The sequence below is a fragment of the Crocodylus siamensis genome, chromosome 10 (genome assembly GCF_052110815.1).
Source record: "Crocodylus siamensis isolate JL-2025a chromosome 10, ASM5211081v1, whole genome shotgun sequence".
Classification (NCBI taxonomy): Eukaryota; Metazoa; Chordata; order Crocodylia; family Crocodylidae; genus Crocodylus; species Crocodylus siamensis.
Window position 1 is genome coordinate 15,075,535 of NC_143404.1, and position 21,025 is coordinate 15,096,559.

General features: G+C 39.7%; 1 protein-coding gene across 7 annotated transcripts in view; it reads right to left on the bottom strand.

Moving 5' to 3' along the window:
- Window positions 1-1,253: 1,253 nt before the first annotated feature.
- Window positions 1,254-21,025, bottom strand: part of PRELID2 (PRELI domain containing 2) — a 48,961-nt gene continuing 29,189 nt past the window's right edge. For 3 of the 7 annotated variants that reach the window (XM_090064226.1, XM_090064222.1, XM_090064227.1), the window contains exons 4-6: window positions 15,408-15,513; window positions 5,988-6,091; window positions 1,254-5,567 (exon numbers count right to left, since the gene is read on the bottom strand). In XM_090064226.1, coding sequence (XP_089920352.1) covers window positions 6,084-6,091; window positions 15,408-15,513 — 114 coding nt within the window. In that variant the 3' untranslated portion in view covers window positions 1,254-5,567; window positions 5,988-6,083. Of the gene's footprint in view, window positions 5,568-5,986; window positions 6,092-15,407; window positions 15,514-21,025 lie in introns of those variants that run through there. The other 4 variants (XM_090064224.1, XM_090064223.1, XM_090064229.1 and 1 more) reach the window with 4 other exon arrangements.

The following is a 21,025-nucleotide window of genomic DNA, read 5'->3' on the forward strand; positions in this document are numbered from 1 at the left end:
ACTCGTTCCATCAAGATGTGGCAGGAAAAAGTACAGATGAGGGAGAGCCCACAGGAACGAGGAAGCTAGCAGGAAGAAGTCCCCAAAAGTGGGTATGCTGTTCCTACACCTTGGAAGGTGTATAATCAGCCATGCATGCAAAGTAATTATCATGCCATAAAAATAACTATACAGCTAGACAAAAAGCCAACCAGGTACAAAGTTAGCGCTTAAAAATGTGTAACAACTCTATAGCTGATTTATATCTAGTTTCAATTTGAACATTTAGCAAGGCCTTAAAGGCCACAACTCACCAGCTCAGGGATATTGGTTTATATTTGTTTATACCTGGTACACTAACAAGGCCTATCCTGTCACTTGATTCAGCCAAATAATGAGACTACGATTCAGTCCCCATGCAAATGTGTGAATTTGTCCTTAAACATTATTCAAAATGACTCCACTTCAATTAGGGAAGAAATAGAAGTGCTGGAGTCAGAACAAGGCATCAACCTTCCAGTCCAAGTTCCCCCTGCAAATGAAGTGCACTAGAAATCTGCTTTTAAAGACAAAAAACAAACCCCAAACCCAATGGCATGGTATAGGTTGTGAAAGAATATCAAAGCATTAGTCTCCAATTTCATGAGCCAATTTGAAACAGGAAAGAGCTTTGGGTTATGAGAAAGTATTCAGTAATTTCCCTTCTTAGGAGCAAAGCCTTTACATGCAAGGGAAAAAAAACTTCAGTCTACTAAAGAATTGCATGTAATGTTGGGCATTAGGGCTTCTTTCATTTCATAAGTGTTTATCATTCAATGTTCAAAGTAAAGATAAAAGTTCAGCTAACTAGCAAAGTAAGACCCATTTAGATTCATTTCAGTTTACTGTGCCAATATTAGACGTACAATAGTCCTTTAAGGAGTGTCCTACAGTGGTTGCAGATTTTATATCACAAAACATATGGATCCAGATTTTCCATTGCTGTTAATCTGCATAGCTTCATTAATTTAAATAATGGTATGCAGATTTGAACTAGCTAAGAACGACACATGGCTCACATCTGTAAACATGCCTGCCTGTTTGACTTCAGGTATGTTAGTATTTGTACAAATAAATCCACACGCTCTTATTGGCAGAACTGCTCCACAGAACATTTACATTAATTCTATTTGGATGGAACTGGAAACTACAAAGTTCATACTTGCATTTTACATATGCACAAGCCATTTAGTTTGAACCTGTAAAAATGACAGCGCACAGACCAGACATAGGAGTTCTCATAATTTTATTTTATGACAACTGCAATATAATGATGAGTACTATTTTGAGGATGTACAGAGGTGTAATGATACTTGCCAATGTAGTCAGCTCTCACATTTTATATTTTTCTTCACAGTCAAGCAGTTTTTGCGCAGTTAAGTACAATGGTATTGGAATACATTAAATATTCACAGTGTAATATTTTGTATACAAAACAACGCTGTGCATCTAACAGTTCACATACATTTACATACATAATATATAAGAAATTCAGCATCTTCTCCCATCGTATGTGGAAAACTGCTAGTCAAAATGAATTACCTAAATCACTGTTCCACATTCAAGTTTTTCTTTCACATGCTACAGTACCAGTTGGTGTATCTAATAAATATACAAAATTGATTGCTAATGCTGCCATAAACAATTAGCTATCTGAAATGTACTAATGAGTGCATTAGCAAAAGGACTGATACTGCTCTGTTAAATTAACTAATTTTCATCTTATCATGACAAAGCTCATAGACACAATATAGTTAAGACAAATTATATACTTCATTTTCAAATAAAATTTGCCCTTCTTTACCCTCATGGTCTCTCAAGTTGCTGAGAGAGAGATTATGTTATATGTAAGGCTGTTTTTCCAATTTTTAAAAAAATATTGTAAACAAAAAATGGTTTAAGTAATTTATTACCATGTATTAAACCCACCCCTAGAGCATTAAAGCAATCCATAAAAGAACACTACATTTAGGATTGTAAAACAAGTGATAAAAAATACATAAAAGTCATGCTTAACAAAAGGGATTTGAAAGCTGCCTTGAAGCACAGACCTAATCTAGACTGACAGAAAGTTCCACAGAAAAATATATAAATTAAGCAAGTGATTTTGCTCTAGATATATTGGCCCCGAGTACAAAATATTCAACTTTTAAAGGTTTCATTGGATTGTGAATGTAGCACCTTTTAGAGAGACTAACATTAGGCAAATAGAAGAAACATGACTTGATGGGCCCTTATAACCAAGGTTTTCAAAACCTATGAATCTGATTCAAACCCCACTGAAGTCAATGGAGCTATTTCCTTAGTCAGACCCTGGGTGCATAAAGTTAGGTTCTCCGACTGCCATGGAAGCCAATGGGTGCTCAGCGCTTTTGAAAATCCTCCTACTTTAGAGCCCTAAAATGGATTTAAGCATCCTAATTTAATCATTGTGACAAGCTTTCATAAAGAAGCTATGTATTTATTCACCACTCTTCTCCATAGTATTTCAAAGCGTCCAATCTCCTAAGTTACTAATTTACCTTTGAATATTAACAGAGAAACTTTCAAAGGCCATTGGCACGTGCTCATTTAAAGGTGTCAGGGAATCTGCTCCTCAACTCCAACAATCGTGCCTCCTGCCATGCCATGTGTACGTACCAGGAGGTGCAATTCTGGGATCAGGGATCATCAGATCACAATCATGCCCTTTCTACTTGGCAGTGCAGGTCGAGCGCAGGATCACATTGAAAACCAGGTGACTGGAGCCTGGCAGGACCCAGTGCAGTCCCAGGTTGGGGCCAGCGATCAGGTGACTGTTGGCCCAGACCCTAAGACTGCACAACAACCAGTTGGAGACCCCAGTGCAATCCCAGAACTGGAACTAATAATCCGCCAATTGTCAGCACCAGCCACAGGGCAGCACCACAGCTGGTCTGAGACTGGTGCAGTCCTAAAGCCAGGAGCAACAATCAGCCACTTGTTCCACCATACAAACCATCCTTAAATGTAGAACATTTTTATGGCATCTTAAATCTATGACTAGGTGCACATGTAGCACCATTGCCATTTATGCCACTATTAACATGGTGTTGCATAAATGTAATGTGTAGACAGGCCCAAAGAAGGGCACAAAGTGGTATCTCTGAGACATATTAGATTAATTTTATTATTATTTAGGCTCCCCCACTCCAATCAGTTCATTGGATCCCATGTACTTTTCCTATTTGAATCTCTACGGTATTTATAAAGTTATATTTCTAATAAAAGCTGCTACCATAATCAGGCTAGTATTATATACAGAGTCACCATCTCAAAGGACAAGAGTGCAAGGAGGGGAATAAGCTGAGCTTCCCTCCACAAACTGACTCAGTAATAGTGAATGGTCTGATGTGGTAAAGTAACCACATAAATGTTCTTGGTCTCTTTCTCCCTGTTTTTCCTGGGAAGAGTCATCCTTCAAGATTTTTTTTGTCTATTGTATCTAAATTATTCATTCACAACACAACCTACTAAAAACTGTGTAACAAAGCCAAAAGATGTCCTAGTTAGGATCAACAGGGTCTGTGAAAAATATAAACAATAGGAAACAAAAATAAAGCACGTTATTCCAAATGTAAGAATCAAGTTTACACTGATGTACATGTCAAAGAAAACATCATGATTGCTTTCAAACACATTAACATGCTTTCTTACACTTACTTGTCTGCCCTTTTACTCACCATCTTCAACCTGAAGTGCACGCTATGTCATGCCTTTAGTGTAATGAACTATATGATTTTTGTCATGTAAAAATATTGAATATACAAATTACAAATTCATGATCAGCTTTTCAGAAGGATGCATTCGCTTTTAAACTGTTTGCAAGTGTTCACTTCTGTTTGTATGCCTGATAGCTGATCAAGTTCTTTTTAGCTCTATTAGCTCACACTGGAGAGGATTTTTCTTCACAAAAGTTTTACGTACCCTATGGTTAAACACAATAAATAACAGCAAATCAACTATTTTTCTAGTCAAGGAAATATACTGCTGCTAATTGATTAGCCAGTTAAAAATGTGCTCCATATCTACCTCTCTTTGAGCTGTTCCAGTAACAACTTAGTAGCATACGTCCTGCCTATCTGTTCTTCACGGATAGTAAAGATCCTAACATTTTACATAATGTAGGAGTAATATTGTAGCCATGAAGATCCACAGATTAGGCAAAAGGCAAGGACTTCTTAGGGTGGTCTTTTTATTGGACCAACTATATAGCTGGGATAAAATTAGACAAGCTTTCAAATGCAAGACCAGCATAGTTGGTCCAATAAAAGATATCACTCTAAGAAATCCTTACCTCTTGCATTTTACTAAACAGCATTATCTGCCAAAATTTCTCCTCTCCAAGGAGAGAAGAGCCCATGCTCAGATGCTAGCACTTTGTACCATTTTATACTTCCAAAATTGTGGAGAAAGGCATTACTTGGCATGACAAATTCTGACCCAAAGTTACCTGCATCCTGAATGGAAGTTTTAACCAAAATTGTTCTACTGAAATGCATGGACCCCTGTCCATGAGATCTCACTCCTTCTTTAAGGACCTTACTCAGAGACTTCCTAATGCCATTAGTTTCCCTCTTCTCCTATCAGAAGGCAACAAAAAGAAAATCTGCCAGAACAATGACATATTTATATCTGTAGAACATCCTTCCAAATGAATCCTACCACACTGGCACAGGTATGTAACTTGGATGTTTCTATCAAAATGATGAGCAACACAATACTGATGTTGACATTTCATTGTCATCATTAGTCTTCTTTTCACTGCAGTGATGGTTACAAACGAGTATAGTCACACCTATCTCCAAGCTACCTGTTTTGCTCTCCCTACGGACCTGGCAGGAAAACTTTGTACTGGTTCACATTCAAAGGAATATTTGCATAATTCAATGGCCTGCATGTATAACTTCTAAAGGAAGTTTTAATCTTTTTTTTTTCCTCCAAGTTCTGCAGGTCTCACAAGGTCCCTTCCAGTCGTAAACTTCTGCGAATAAGTTGGAAATGTTAAATCGTACAGCATGGCAATTATTTAACATGCATTCCCCTTTTGACCAGATTATTGAAGATCATCCATTCTGTAGAAGACATGGCTAACTACCTCTCTCCTTGCTGTAGAGAAGAATTTCTGCCCCTAAGAATTAAGATTCAAACCAAACAGTCCGCAAGGGTTTTTCATACCTTTCTTGACAAGACTCAAGGCAGCTGGTTAACAGAAGATCTCTTCATTGCACATATAGTTTTTGGAGGTTTTTCTTGCCACATGTTCTCTTTTAGTGTCTGGAGATAACAGGATAAATCCACAACACTATTTACAAAGTTACAACCATAAAGTCCCTTTAAATAGCATAATTCCTTAAGTATTCCCAAAAGGACTTATAGATAATGGACATCTTTTCTTCAAGCTGTGCATTTGAAATCTTCCCTTTCCTCAATTAAAATGGTGCAAATAAAGTTTGAGTAACTTCTGTAGGAACTGTGATAGCAATAAAGAAATATTGGTCTGGTGAAACTTAAGACAGACACTTTTCCTCCTGTAAAAGCATAGAAAACAGCCTTTAGAAGAACATTTATTAGTAGGTAATCAATAGCCATTTGCTCTCATTCTGAAACTGCTTTAAGAGTTGGCCAAATCTTGCATCTATGGACAATCCTTGAAGAGACTGCTTTTCTGCAAGTAATAATGATCTTCACACAAAGTGAACATCTCATTTTATTAAGCCCATCGAGTTCATGATATAAATAAGTTAGGAAAAAAAGACAGCACACAAAGCAATCTTCAACAACCTGGTATTAAAGAACTCTGCTATTACCAAGCCTAACAAAGTAGCTGTTCAGTATTCTTCCTGAAAACTGTACTAACAATATTTTGTAATATGAATATATATATATACACACACACACACGTGCATGTAGAAACATGAACATATTAATGAAGAAATAATTTATATTACCTTTTTCTTTTCTTTTTTTAAATCGATGACATACATACTGTTCATTATTAGGAAAGTGGGCACCCATATCGTTCCTGTAGAAGTGTCTCCATTATTTTAATTCCCTATAAAGAACACATAGGAGCAACAACTTTGCATAAAACTGAAATGTTGCACATATTGAAAAAGAAATGACAGCATGCAAGCACACTACATGTTCAGATTATCCTGGCAACCTGAAGTTAGTCACATCTTTAAAAGTACAATCTCCTACTCTATTATAATATGATATTAACTGTAGTTATGTACTGAATCTACAGGAATGCTGTTATACTGCTGGATGTGCATGTTGGGTATAAAATGAGGAGGAGGAGGAGTTATACAGTATTTGAAACATAGTATTCTCTCCTAACTGAGGACAGTAAAGTATAGAGGAGCCCTTTGTCCGTGCGGGGTGGGGGAGGGGTGTTCATAGATTTCATAGACATTAGGGCTGGAAGGGACCTCGGGAGATCATCGAGTCCAACCCCCCGCCCAAAGGGCAGGAAGTCAGCTGGGGTCATAGGATCCCAGCAAGATAAGCATCCATTTTGCTCTTGAAGGTGTCCAGTGTAGGTGCTTGAACCACCTCCGCTGGCAGACTGTTCCAGACCTTGGGGGCTCGGACAGTAAAGAAATTCTTCCTTATGTCCAGCCTGAAACGGTCTTGCAGGAGTTCGTGACCGTTCAACCTCATCATCCCTTGGGGCGCTCTGGTGAACAGACGTTCCCCCAGATCCTGGTGGTCACCCCTGATAAACTTATAGGTGGCCATTAGATCACCCCGACCCTGTGCTTTTCCAGGCCAAAGAGTCCCATGGCTCTCAGCCTGTCATCGTAAGATCTGTTTTCCTGACCTCTGATCATGTGCATGGCTCTCCTCTGGACTCTATCAAGCTTCTCCACATCCTTTTTGAATTGTGGAGCCCAAAACTGGACGCAGTACTCCAGCTGCGGCCTCACCAAGGCCGAGTACAAGGGGAGAATGACGTCCCGGGATTTGCTCGAGAAGCATCTATGGATGCAAGCCAGCGTTTTGGTCGCTTTACTAGCCGCAGCATCGCATTGGAGGCTCATGTTCATCTTGTGGTCAATGATGACCCCCAAGTCTCTTTCTTCTGTAGTGCTATCCAACGTAGCACTGCCGAGCCTATAAGGGTGCTGCAGGTTTTTCCTCCCAAGGTGGAAAACCTCGCATTTTTCGGTGTTAAACACCATCAGGTTCTCGTCTGCCCATTTGCTGAGCTTGTCCAGGTCAGCCTGGATCATCCGCCTATCTTCTGGCGTGGATGCTTTGCCCCAAAGTTTGGTGTCATCGGCGAACTTGGCCAGTCCACTCCTGACTCCAATGTCCACATCATTAATGAAGATGTTGAACAGTATGGGTCCCAGGACAGAGCCTTGAGGGACCCCACTGGTCACAGGGCACCACGATGAGTGACTGCCCTCTGGGTCCGACCACGAAGCCAATTTCCCAGCCAGCGGATCGTGGTGGAGCCAAGGCCACAACTGGCCAGTTTGGCCAAGAGGTGATCATGGGATACCAGATCAAAAGCTTTTTTGAAGTTAAGATATATGACATCAATCACTTCTCCCTTGTCCAGGTGATAGGTCACCTGGTCATAGAAGGAAATGAGATTGGTCAAACAAGACCTACCCGCAACAAACCCGTGCTGGCTATCCCTTAGGATGTTAGCCTGGGCCAGTCCATCAAAGATGGCCTCCTTAATACACTTTTCTAAGATCTTCCCCAGGATAGAAGTCAGGCTAATGGACCTGTAGTTAGCCGGATCCACTCTCCTCCCTTTCTTGAAGATCGGCACCACATTGGCCTTCTTCCAGTCTTCAGGCATTACACCAGAGCGCCAGGAGTTTTCAAAGATCCGTGCCAGGGGCTGAGCTATGACGCTCGCCAGCTCCTTGAGTACCCTGGGGTGCAGATTGTCAGGGCCGGCTGACTTGAAGGTATCCAGGTGTAGCCTCTCTTCCCAGATTTATTACTAAATTGCTTGGACAAGGCACTTCACTTCTGTGCATCTCAGTTCACTCATATTGGAAATGGAGATATTAATAACACATACCATTTTTGTAAAGCAACAGAAAATGCCAGAATGAAAAGAGCTATACAAGAGCCAGGTATGCTTAAATTTTTTATAATGAAACAAAAGGATCAATGAACAAGCACTAATCAAAATGAAGTTATGACTTACAACACGACTACAAAGATTTCTTCAGAAATAGCCTGCAAAGAAAGCGATACTGTGTGTACAGATACATGTATATTTGGGGCTGTTTCAAAAGAGGAGCTGCTGATCAGGAGCAAGGAGCAGCCGTTATGTTCTAACACTTGCATGTAGACAACCTGGGAGAGATTTAGCAAAACTGAACCAATTTTAACCTGAAGGAAGGAATGTTAATGCTGGATCTGTTTAGCTACATACCTGTTGTCCCCAGCCTGTCCAGAAGCAGCTGTGAGAACGTAACAGTTATTGTGTGGGTCAGAGCAAGAGACCCCCTTCCTCTTCTGAAATAGCTCCAAACATACACGAGACCATGCCCTGTTGAGTGTAATATACTTCTAGAAGTGTAGCTGTAGGGTTTACGCCTAATTTTGTATTCAGATCATGTCTACACAGGAGATTTAATCGCCAGTTCCAGCAGTTTAACTGTAGCCAGCATTTGGTGCAGATGTGCACACACACACACAACCTACTAACATATACAAGGAAAGGTATGATTTACATCAATGGAGATCATGATGTTTGAAACTGAAATGCACTCTACATACAACCAGCTCCTGCCTTGTGAACCACTAGGATTGCACCAGAGGAAGACATGCAAGTTGCTAGTCACAGAGAGCACTTACAATGCAAGGAGCCTGCTCCGACATGCTGGAAATCCAGTGCACAAAATTTGACATGCTCTGGCAGCCTCATGCATCATGTGCATCAGTGGCACAGTGCACCTCCACGTTGAGAAAATGTTGGCAGTGCGCTTTGAACTAAAACACGTTTGATGTGCTTTAGTTCAAAGCACACTGCCTCCATTTTCTCAGCGCAGAGGCATGCTGAGCCGCCGATTCACGTGCTCCCAATGCAACACCAGGCACGTGTAATTAGTGCAGCTCACTGATTAAAAGTGCCTGGCACTGTATCAGTAGCACATGTAAAAATGCCCTGCCTGTTGAGACGTGGTCTAATCTCCAGGACTGGAAACGCCTTTAGGATGCATTCATTTGCTCCAACTTCTTTTAATACTAATCCAGCACTCTGGGTACCACTGACAATCCTGTACAAACAAAGTGACTCAGATTAAAGTTACACATCTCTGGGAAAAGAGAAATAAGTTACCTTCCCTATGCAATCCACAAGACACCAGCAAATAGTTCTACCTTCCTTCCATTTGTTCCCAGGCAAAGGAAGAAAGACAGCCCTTAGAGAACACCCTGTAAGGGCAAACAACTGTTGGCATTAGTGCTGACCTAGTTAGCCAATGCATGGGAGAGTAAATGCCAAAATTTTAACATCCTAATGGACAACAGCCTACCAGACCATCTCTTAAGTATTCCAATTGCCAATGATACCCAAGTGCCTCACAGGTTAATGTATTTATCTTCCAAGCACCCCACAAAGTACAGCATGCTATATCTTTTTTCATGTATGGGAACTAACATGCTGGAAGACATTGGCTGCATCTTCACTAGGAGAAAAAATGGTGTTCATATAAGCAAAGAAAAATAGGGCCTTCTGACGTTCCTTCCAGCGTCTAATCCATTCCTCAGAAATTAACTTGAACTACGTAACTTGAGGTAAAGTCCTGTAAAGACTACGCAGGTTCATTCCCCTTCTCTTTGCAAAGACAAGTCTAAGTAATTTGCCGAAGATCACATAAAGGAAGTCTGTGGCCAAGCAGTTACCAATATGTATGAACTCTGAATTATAAAACATTAAATTGATGAAAAACACTATTCAACATTGTTTCATTTTGAAATTATTTTTCAGGACCAAATTTACATTTAAAAGTTAAAAAGAATACCCAAAAATGCATTCCATTGAGGACTGAATAAAGTCTTTTGACCCAAAATGCTTTTTAAGTGTTTCAAATTCAGTGCAAAAGACTGATTTCATTTTGTTTGGCTCTGACCCAAAGCTAAATTATTCTCAATTTTGGGGCCTTTTTTTGGTCCAGGCAATGGACTAAAGAAAAAAAAAATTATCTGCACAGCTGTAATCTTTGCTAGAATATGGTCACATCCTATGGGTGATATCCTGAAGTTAAAGGGCGATTTTGCCATGGTCTTCCATGAGACCCTGTATGTTCTGCTCAACAAGCTAACAAAATGCTTGTTCAATTGGAGTCACTGAAAATAAAAAGCAACACTAGTTTAAAAAATAATTTAAGACTACTTTTCACAGCTCTTCATAAAAATCAGATGAGATTTTATGTATATTATACATGTATATATTAGTTCATTTTCTGTGACTACTCTTTCTATAAGAGGCAATAACTGGCTAACTTAGCCCATCAGTCTAAATTAAGCATGCCGCCATTTACAGAATAGAGCACTAATTGACATAAGCGAAGACTCAGAGGTTTGCCTTGGGAATTTAAAAATGTTATTTATTGAATCAATTATGTTCCCAGTGTGACAGCTGCTTTTTCTTTTCTCCTCCTTATAGTACTGCAGTCTTTTAGGCAAAGTTGTTGGAGAGGGGAAGAGGGAAATCTTTAAATAAATAAAAATACTAAAGGGCAGGTACAAGTCATTACAGGGTATCTTTTCAGTGAGGAATGACTAAATCAAAGACTAATCAATACATTCCTTTCAACTAAAGTTCAAACACTTAAATCTCAGCCACAGGAGATCAAGCTTAAAGGGGCTAAATTTATACTACTTAAAGTGCAATGATGCACTTGAAATGAAGAACAAACATCGCTTACCCATTAAACTGTCCACCTTATAGATACAGCTTAAAAGCTTTTCTGACTGACAAGCTATAGAACAGTTTCATTTTTTTCCCCCAAAGTAGAGATCCTTTTTTCTACTGCAATAAAACTAAATCCTACTGTACTAGTTTGAAAAATCTCTAAAAGTAGCATTCACAAATGTACAGGAGTTGTATACGTTCCAAATTCAACTTTATGGATGATCTATATTCCAACCACAAATGTTTCACTGCAAAAATTTTGTATGTTTATCAAGTGTCAAAGTTTATTGAGTATCAAGAAGACAAGTGTAGATAAAGACCATTTAAAAAAAATAAGGGAAGCCTGATGAAATGTCAGTCTACAAGGACCCCAACACCATACAATACTGAGTGAGAGATGAAGTGGTACACAACAGAATTTTACCTTAAGTGGAAACCACATATTTGGTTCACACAGAAAAAAGCATATTTGAATGCAAAATTCATTCCCACTGTCAACAGAAAATCCTACAACCTAGCTGGGGGTTTTTTTTGTTAACCAGCTTAGCATACTGTACAGTCTCTGAAAGAAGCATCGTAATATCTGTCATATTTTTTGAAACCATAACATAAAACATTTGCGAGGTTAAACAAATATTTAGTTATGATTTACATTTCAAGCACTGTAATTCTGTCATTTAAGATTCATTATGACAACATTCTTCATATTTCCATCCTATTACTTTTCTATTTGGCCTACGCTTCAAAAATTGATCAAGATACTAAAAGAAGATAATAATAAAAAATGGTAGCATTTTAGAGACACTGGATGAAGCTTGAATCAAGGCAACAAGAAAAACAAAGCTATTAAGTTCGTCATTTTATTAAATAGCCTTGAAATACTTTACTTGGCAACACAAATGGCAGATTGCTGATCATCTGCAGAGGAAATTATATACAATGAACCTATAAACCAATTAGATCACTTTTTTGAAGTATGGTAAAAAACAAGCTGACATATTGGTCACCATTTCCCCTCAAGGTAGTAAGCATCTTTCAGCTGCTGTCTCGGCACAATATTTAATAAGTCTCTCCTCCAGTTTTTGATGTCAGCCAGAAGGTGTCCTCAATAGATGCCAGAACATGTTGTTTTGATATCTGAGATTCATTGGACATATTTGCCCAGACTTTTGAATTATTCATACAGAAAGCTGTATCAACATAAGCATAAATGCACAAAATCTACAGGATATTTTTAGCAGAGGAAAACTCTTTACATTTTTAGTTTCTACACTGACTATACATATCTATATTCATGCATCACAACATCAAATAGATACTTCACTACACTCTACTTTCAATAAAAAGATTTTGGACCCAACTCTCCATTGACCCACACTTGTGTTGATGCTGTAAGTACTCCTTGTATTCCACAAGACTGCTCTTACTTATACTCTGATTAGCCCTGGACAGCCAAGAATAATTTCCATTCCTCCTCCTTTCCCCAACATGCACCTAACATTAAAAAGGAGCTAGTCTGTCAGCTCTATGTTAACTATGGAACACTGTTCTTCAAAGAGGTTTTCCCTGGGGATATTTTCACCTGCCCTGGGAACTTTTTATTCTATCAGCGTTATAAAGGAAACTCAGGACAGTAGAAAACCAGGACAGCACCTCTCTGTATTTAATGCTGAAATTAGCTTTCAGGTTTAAGACCAGTTTTCAGCTCCAACTCATAAATTCTACAAACTAAAATCAATACCTAAGTAACTTCACAGCTTCTCCCCCATCTTCAGGTACAATATTTGTTCAGCATGTAAATTAAATCAAAGAAGAAATTCAGGGCTATGTCAAGCCATAGATTTCAATGGCATTTGTTTTTTGTATTTTAAAAAACAGTTTTATACAAGTTAGTGGGATTGTATCTCAGTAGTAATATATACCGAGTCAAATCACCTTTTTCTTCTATCGTGCTCTCTGAATAGAAGTACCTTTACTTTATTACTATAGGAACAGAGATATTTAATGCTGATTGTGTGTGAAAACAGAAGCTTGAGTATAGTCAATTCACAGTATAAATATTAATGTAACATGTTCTTCTGATCCTACCTGAAATCCATCTCCTACTCCTTTGCCGCCTTTCTCCAGGCTGCCTTCCACCCCCTTCCCATAAGCCTTATCTTACTAAAAACAGGGTTTATAAGGGGACTGGTGGTTAAAAGACAGAGTGGGGCATAGCTGGGTTTGCTGTTCTGTAGTTCTGCTGATTAAAAGCTCTAGAAAGATCAGATTTAAAGAGAAGAAGTGCCTTTTCTGAATACCATATACTAATTTAGTGCAGATACAAATCAACATCTCAAGATGGTTCAATAGATATGAATGGATTGTTTCATAATTTCTTCTCCAATACAGAAAAAGGCAATTCATTAAAGAATAAAATGACTATCCTTATTAATGATTTCAAGATTCAGTCTTTAGGATTAACTGAATAATCAGTGGATGAAATCTGAACAGTGGATATTTCTATAAGAATAACTCTTCGACTCAACACTGGCTGTGGGAATATAATCAACCATAGTCAACCCCCAGTAGAAACCTTCAGAATATTAGAGTGGTCCTTTAGGGCCCCTCAGCACATGAAGGTAAAGGTATGATGGGATCTAATATGCAATCTGCACAATTGCCATACCACATGTGCCAACTCAATCCTGGGCTCCCCCTGTACCAGCAAGAAACAAGCTCCCACAGCTGACAGCTGATGGGGCACCCAGCCATAGGGGTGCACCATGCACCCCTTCAGCTGGAAGCCCTGTCAGCTGGGAGCTACCAAGCTCAGGAGTGCATGTGGGCCCACACAGCTGGGAGTACCAACTAACTGACAGGACTCCCAGCCACAGAGGTTCCTGGCCACACAATCAATTAATGGCATAAGAAGCAGCTAAATACGAGGAATAACTTTGCAGCTTATTCCTCTTTTTATCACACCAGTAATGGATTAATCACACCTTAAGTCTAACATGTACACAGGGCCATATTCAATCTGTGTTTTTTAGAACAGTGGTTTTCAACCTGGGGTCCACAGATTCAATGGCAAACTCCCATTGACATCTAGGGGTGTTTATATACGTGCTCTGGGAGTGGGGGGCACTTTAATTAAAGTGCCCGGTGCGTCTCATGCCCACGCTGAAAAGTAGCGGTAAGGGCGCTTTGACTAAAGCTCGTTGAATAACCTTTAGTTAAAGCGCCCCCACCACCAGTTTTCAGTGCAGGGACACTAATACACAAGAAGCTGGAGTCTGCTGGAGTGCAGTAATTACCATGCTCCAGCAGACTCGATTAATCGTTGCAATTGCAGCACATCAGAGCAGCCTCACTGCACATGTATAGGCACCCAAGGGGAGCAGGAATAAGCTAACACTGAACTTTTTTGAAAATCCACCTCTGAAAAAAATCACTTGTAGCCATCAATGAATAAGACTGAATAGAGACCCCTTGGATAGCCCAGCTCTTCAAGATCATTTGACAGGCAAGTTAGTTCTGGTAGAGAAGTAAAGCACAGTAAAAGACATCCCAGAACTCCAGGTCAATCACATTCTTGTGCATGGTCTTCCCCCATGACAAAAATGCACCATAATCATTCACCTGCTTCTGCCTGTGCACATCATAAAAATGAGATGCGTGTCACACAAATTGTGTATTTCTCAGTGAAAAGGCCTCCTTTCCAGTGTTCTCTTTACTTTCCTTTAGCTCAAAAAGATCTGCAGTATACATGGAATAAGCTGGACCTCACCATTGTTTCTTCTACTCGCAGCTTGCTAAAATGTAAGAGCTCAACATAATACAATTTCATGGTGAGCAATTACATGAGATTTTATTGTTAAACCCACATTATCAATACAGCATGGCTTTCTAATACTAAAGATACCTGCATACTAATTTCTTTGAGGTGCGCTACTGGATAGCAGAGTGGCTTTTACCCTGTTATAATTTTTTTACTGATAAGACAGAATTAATGATCTATATAAAATCATTACAAGGAGACTGGTCAGTTTTATTATCAAATTGCTGAAAACATCCAACATCACTGAGAAAAAAGGTCTGACAAAATACTTCATATTCATTAAGTACTTCTTGATATCTGGATGTAGAGGTGCTTGAGAACTACATTGCATTATTATTGTTACAGTATATTAACTGATACAATGAAATATTAGCTGGAAAAAAGTGTTTCAATGCCAAGAGGAAGTCAGAGATAATAATGAATTATGAAAATTGATCTGGTATGGTTTATGCTTTAAAATACAGTGGAAAAATTACCATTACATGTTGAAACTGTATCCTATTTCTTGTTTTATTTATTGTTCTCCACTACAGGAATAAGCCAAAGTAATCTTTTAAAGATGGGTATGGAAACCAAGTGTAAATTCCAATCCTATTTTAAAACTCCAACTGGATTTAAAATGTAACTGCAAGAACAAATAATAAATAAACCTACCTTCTTCACACTTTGATTGAAAAATGCTTGAGCAAAAGCTTCCAATACGCAGTTGAGCAACCCAGCCCCTGTAATGGATATTCTGCCCTTCTGTATGAACTCTGTCCTAAGAAACAGGAAAGTAACACCATTTTAATTCTCTTTCTAATACATGGACAACAATGTCCACAATATGATAAAAGCATTTAATAAAAATTACAGAACCCCATTCTGGTATCAGTATTTGCTATTAGATTCAGAAGAGTGGGCTGAAGTGGGTATTCCTGTTAAATGGATGCAGAGCAACTTGGTCCATCTCCAACAGGAGGAGGCATGTTTATAATAGTTCCCCTCAGTCAAAATGTTACTAATCTCAAAGTTTAGTGATCTAAAATTATTAATTTATACTTTTAAATTATTTAATTACCAATGTTGTTATTGTTGCAATGGTAATTATGGGGAAATGTCTAATTTTGTGAATCAGAATGGAGCAGGAATCTTAACCCACTATACGTGACTATCCTCCTCAGGGCCAAGTTAACAACCAACCGTACACTGCTGGCAGATGTTAAGGCAATCACGTAACTGGGGTTTGAGGAATTTTATGCTCCATCCCCTATATCATGCTATACACCATGCCACATGTGCATGGCAAGTCAAGCAGTTTTGGGGACGAAGCATAAAAGTCCACAAACCCTAACTGTGCAATTGCCAATGGCCATCACCTGGGGAGCTCCATATCGGAAGTCTACAGATCTTCCCCAGCATGGGCAGAATTCCTGCCTTGCCCTCCATCCCATCCACAAGTAGTAACACAAAATAGTTTGAACCTATACATGCAGCTGTGGAGTGGGGAGCCTCTAAGATGTTGCTTCCATGGGCCCTTCCACAGGTGCCTAGGCATGCAATTTGTGCTCCCAGCTGTATGCCCACTTTTTAAAGGTGCAGGGTGCCATTAGCACACAATCAAGGGTCCTCTCCCCATGTCAGGCTCCTGGTACCCTGTACCTTTAATAAGTGGGCACGCAGCTGGGAGCCAGGCATCTGTGGAGACAGCATCTGGACAGCAGGGAGCACCCCAACATCAACCTCAAAGTACTGCCTCATCTTCCTCCAGGAAACTGGCAGGGTCACCACATTTCCCCCAGCCCAATCCCACTGGATCAGGTAGTCCTGGACCCTGAGGCTGACCCACCAGATTTCAATATTCAACTGAGCATAAGGATCTTCATCCCCAACATGCCACATGTTCAACTGAAGGTGTGCAACAAATGATCCACAAAGATGCTATACATTATACATGGAGTATTTCTGTGGCTTGCTCACTATGTTATCATCACACCATAAACTGGCTCTAATGTGCTCTCTAATGTGTACCATTTATGGCACAATTAACACCTTTAATGTAACATATGCCAAGGCCATAGTGGAAGATCCATAGAACTCTAGCAGCAGAGTACAATCATCTCTCATTCTGTTAAGTTAATGCACCTTAGCCTAGACATTTCTTTTCCTGACATGCAAATATAGTTCAATTTCTATGACCAGAACAATTGTCCTTTTGCTGCCAAAAGGGGAGCCACCTATGGTAACACATGATCTCGAATGACAGCCACCTACTGATCCAAGCTAGACTTATACTAGTGACCTAGTACTCCAGGCACAATAGACCAGAATCAAAGCTTCATTATTGTACTCTAATTAACCCTAGGCATCTATGGTCCTAAGCCACCACAGTAATCCATTGTTTTAATCTGAACTCAGAATACTATCATTACTTGTATTAGGTTTACGTCTACATCTCTGTTCTTTGAGAAGCAGCAAAGAACAACATCCTACATATGTTTATAACAGTGGGGAATTCTGGTAGCATCATGGATCTACTTTAACACGCTCTCTTCAGTCTGTCCAGTTTAATTCAGTAGGCATGTAAAAAAGGATGCAAATTCACTGGCACAGGAAAAGCAGGAACAAGACCACATTCTTGCGACACGACATGAGCTGCACTGTTTCTCAGTGGCCAGAGTGCTCATAACCATGCATAAAGATTTATCTCCCCAAGGGTTATTTATACCTTCTGTTATGTCAGGGGGACTCCACCCTGAGCCCATTACCCAGATCCAGCCTGTGCAGCTATGTCATCTGGGCTCCCAATGGCAGCAAGGGAATCGCAGCAGCAATTGCTGCTCCCCTATTGTCAAATTTCCAAACTCATGGGGAGGCCCCTGAGCTGAATAACATGGCCCTGTGCATTGTATCTGGCATGCTGGGCCAAGTGGAAGCAGTGTAGAGACCAATCCTAGTGTGCCAGGCTAGCAGGAGGCAACACAGCCTGATCCCAGTGTGCTGAGTGGGGCGGAGCTGGTGCAGGTCCCAATTCTGGCATGCTATGCTGGGCAGAGGTAGGCAGTGTGCTGGGGCAGATGAAAGCCAAACAACCCCATCCCAGCATGCTAGGTTAAGTAGAGGTGGTACAGGATCAAAAGGCAGTGCATGAACAGATGAATGCAGGCAGTACAGGGTCAAATTCTGTCAGGCTGGCCCCTCACCATTGTGTGTTGGATCATATAAGAAGACCAAGGGTGGATTTGATAATTCTTCAAACATCTGAAGGGCAATTACAGAGGATGGAGATGAGCTTTTCTGTGTGGCTGTAAGAGATAAGACTAGGAGCAATAGCCTCAAGCTTCAGCACTAGCCTATGATGATCATCATTACTAGTATTATTATTTGCACAACAGCAGCGGTGAGGAGCCCTAGACATGACACAGGACCTAAATGCATTTGGTGCTCTTCAAAACACAGAACAGTGTCATACATGTCCCTAAGAGCTTACAGTTTAAGTAGGTTCATATGAACTTATATTATTTCTTCAGCAAACAAACAAGCCAACAGTTCTCCAACAGTCTGTCTATCCGAAGGGGCATCTCTGACTTAAGTATGAGTGAATGCACTAGAACTCTGAAGACAGCCTTTAAAGAGTGTAAATGCAAGTACTTTTCTGGTACCCTGCTATGCAGTTCTTTTCTACAAGGGGAAAAGATGCAAACCCAAATACAGTATGCATAGACAGATTTAGCAATTTCATTGTTATCCAAAGGACACCAATGCCAGCTGTTAGGATGTAGCTGCTACAGCTGCATGATTTTGTAGCAATGCAAGTGCAGAAAACCACTCCAACTTCGACTCTGCTTCATTCAGGGTTAAAGCTGGGGTGAATGAGTACTGCTACAGGCTCATGTGGACACTACAGCTAGATTGTACCAGTAGCTCTCCTTCCCCTTTGGAAGTCACTGTAATGTACATTTATCCATGCCCAGTGGCAGCCAGCCTACCAGCTCAAATAAACACTTTCAGCTTCCATATTTCTCTGCCACGTAGTCTCAGTGAGTAATTATCTTTCTACCCACAGTACTTTAATAATCTTCACCCTGCTGATACCTAAATTCTTCTCCATCTTTAATGTATGTCTCTTGCCAGAGGTCTAATAATAGATGCAGATCTATTTTTTCCAGTTACAAAATAATGGAATTGCCATTAAGTCATGGAGACAAACAGCAGAAAGGAAACATGAAGCAGGTCTCCCAAATACCAGACTGAATCATCCTTCTTCTAGACCACTATCCCTAGAATCCCACTGTTCCCCAACTCCATTCAGGGATTTAGGAGTAAAGGACCCTGCTATTTTATTAGCACCTGAAGTGCATGGGTATGGTGTTGCCAGCCTTGGCCATTTTCAAAGCTACAGAACTGTGGCTAGGCAGAAGGCCCCAAAGCCTGTTTCTGAGTGACCGTAGAATAAACCTTTGCAGACATAACAACCAATTAAACAAAGCACAAGGCCTGGACAGAAATAAGAGAGGATCATACATTAAATAATCCATATACACTATATCATAGTTTTATCTTAAAATGTTAGTAGTAGTGACTGATGTAACCAAATGTATTAAACGTTATTTTGCTATAATAGATACATTTTTGTTAAGGTGCTTAGATAATTTATAAAAACAAAAACAGCCTTGTCAGACAAGACCATAAACTAAGGTAAGAAGAAACAGGCCAGTGCTGAACAACACTCCACAATGGGAAGGAAAGGTATATTAAAATGCAATTTCAAAGTCAGTATCTCTTCATTCCTAAACACAAACATTTTCCTACTACAGGAAACACGTATTGCCTCCCAAGGCAAATCTTTAGATTTGCTTAAATCCAGGTTTGTTGGGTATCTTAATTTATATCCTTGGGAAAGAAAAAGGGAGAGTTTCCTAGCTAACTGATACCTTCCAGGTCCACAAGAGTTCTAATTTAGTCCAGTTCCAAAAGTTTCAGTGAAACAAAGAAATTTAAATAAAAGCAATCAAAGATCTTCTGTTAGAATATTAGAACTAGCCATCTAAAAATACAGGGCATAAGCTGGAGAGAAATTTGGAGAATTCAGCAAATTCAAGAAGACCTTCTGGCAATCTGTGTGCCACCCTCCTCCCACCTCTCAAATCTCCCCAGCCGGCATAAGTGAACATCTATGTTGTCCTGTCATGGGTAGCCAGACAGCCTTTGGATAAATGTTTGTTTTCATGTTTTAAAATGCAAGCAAATAAAAGGTTGGGCTGTAGACCTGTTTCTGTCTCTATTATCAGTAGCCTACCCAGAAGGTTAACTGTAATCTGGGTAACAATGAAAAGTAAAGAAACATACTCCCCACAAGGAATTCTGAAGCCAAGTACAGACATTATATTTTTATTGGTATAAGTGAGCATAAGCTTATTTATACTCATAACAAAACAGAAGTTTGGCACACATAGGCTGGTTTAAAAATGGTGGAACCCAGTCTAAAATTTGTCATGTTTCCCTCCCCACCCACAAACAAAGGGAAAACATGTTTTGTTTTCTACCAATCCAAACTACGCCACTTACAGAAAACTGTATAATCTGTACCTAGCCTGTAAGACAAAACATACAACTGACAAGCAACAAGGCAGTGAATCCAACCAACAACACTATTAAATATACCAAATAGGGCAACAACAAAAAATAAATAAATACCCTCTCTCCTTTGTCTGGTTCAATCAGATTCCACAATCAGATTTTTAACAAGTAAATTAAAACGCAATTTCAAAATCAGTATCTCTTCACTCCTAAACACAAACATTTTCCTACTACAGGAAACACCTATTGCCTCCCAAGGCAAATGTTTAGATTTGCTTAAATCCAGATTTCTTGGGTATCTTAATCCAGCATTTCTTATTGTAATGGGCCTGATCCAAACTGTACTGAAATTAAAGGAAAATCCTCGTTAACCTCAATGGATCTGAAATAGATATTGAATCCTCAAGAAAGCATTGAGTCCAGGTTAAACGGACCAAAGCTGGCAACGAGATTTGATCTGAACCAATTTCTTAAGGAAATGTCAGTACTACCATTGCAATAAAGGTACTCACAACAGATCCATTCATTATCCTCATCGAACCACATTCATTTACTTCTTCTTTCATACTGGTACAACTTAATGCAACAAAAAGTGCACTGGATGCAAAAAAGACAATCTGGAGGGTATAAAATAATCATTACCAAAACAAGCAATGAGGCCACCACTGACCAGACAGGGAGAGGGACAGAGAAAGACAGAGAGAGACAGAGAG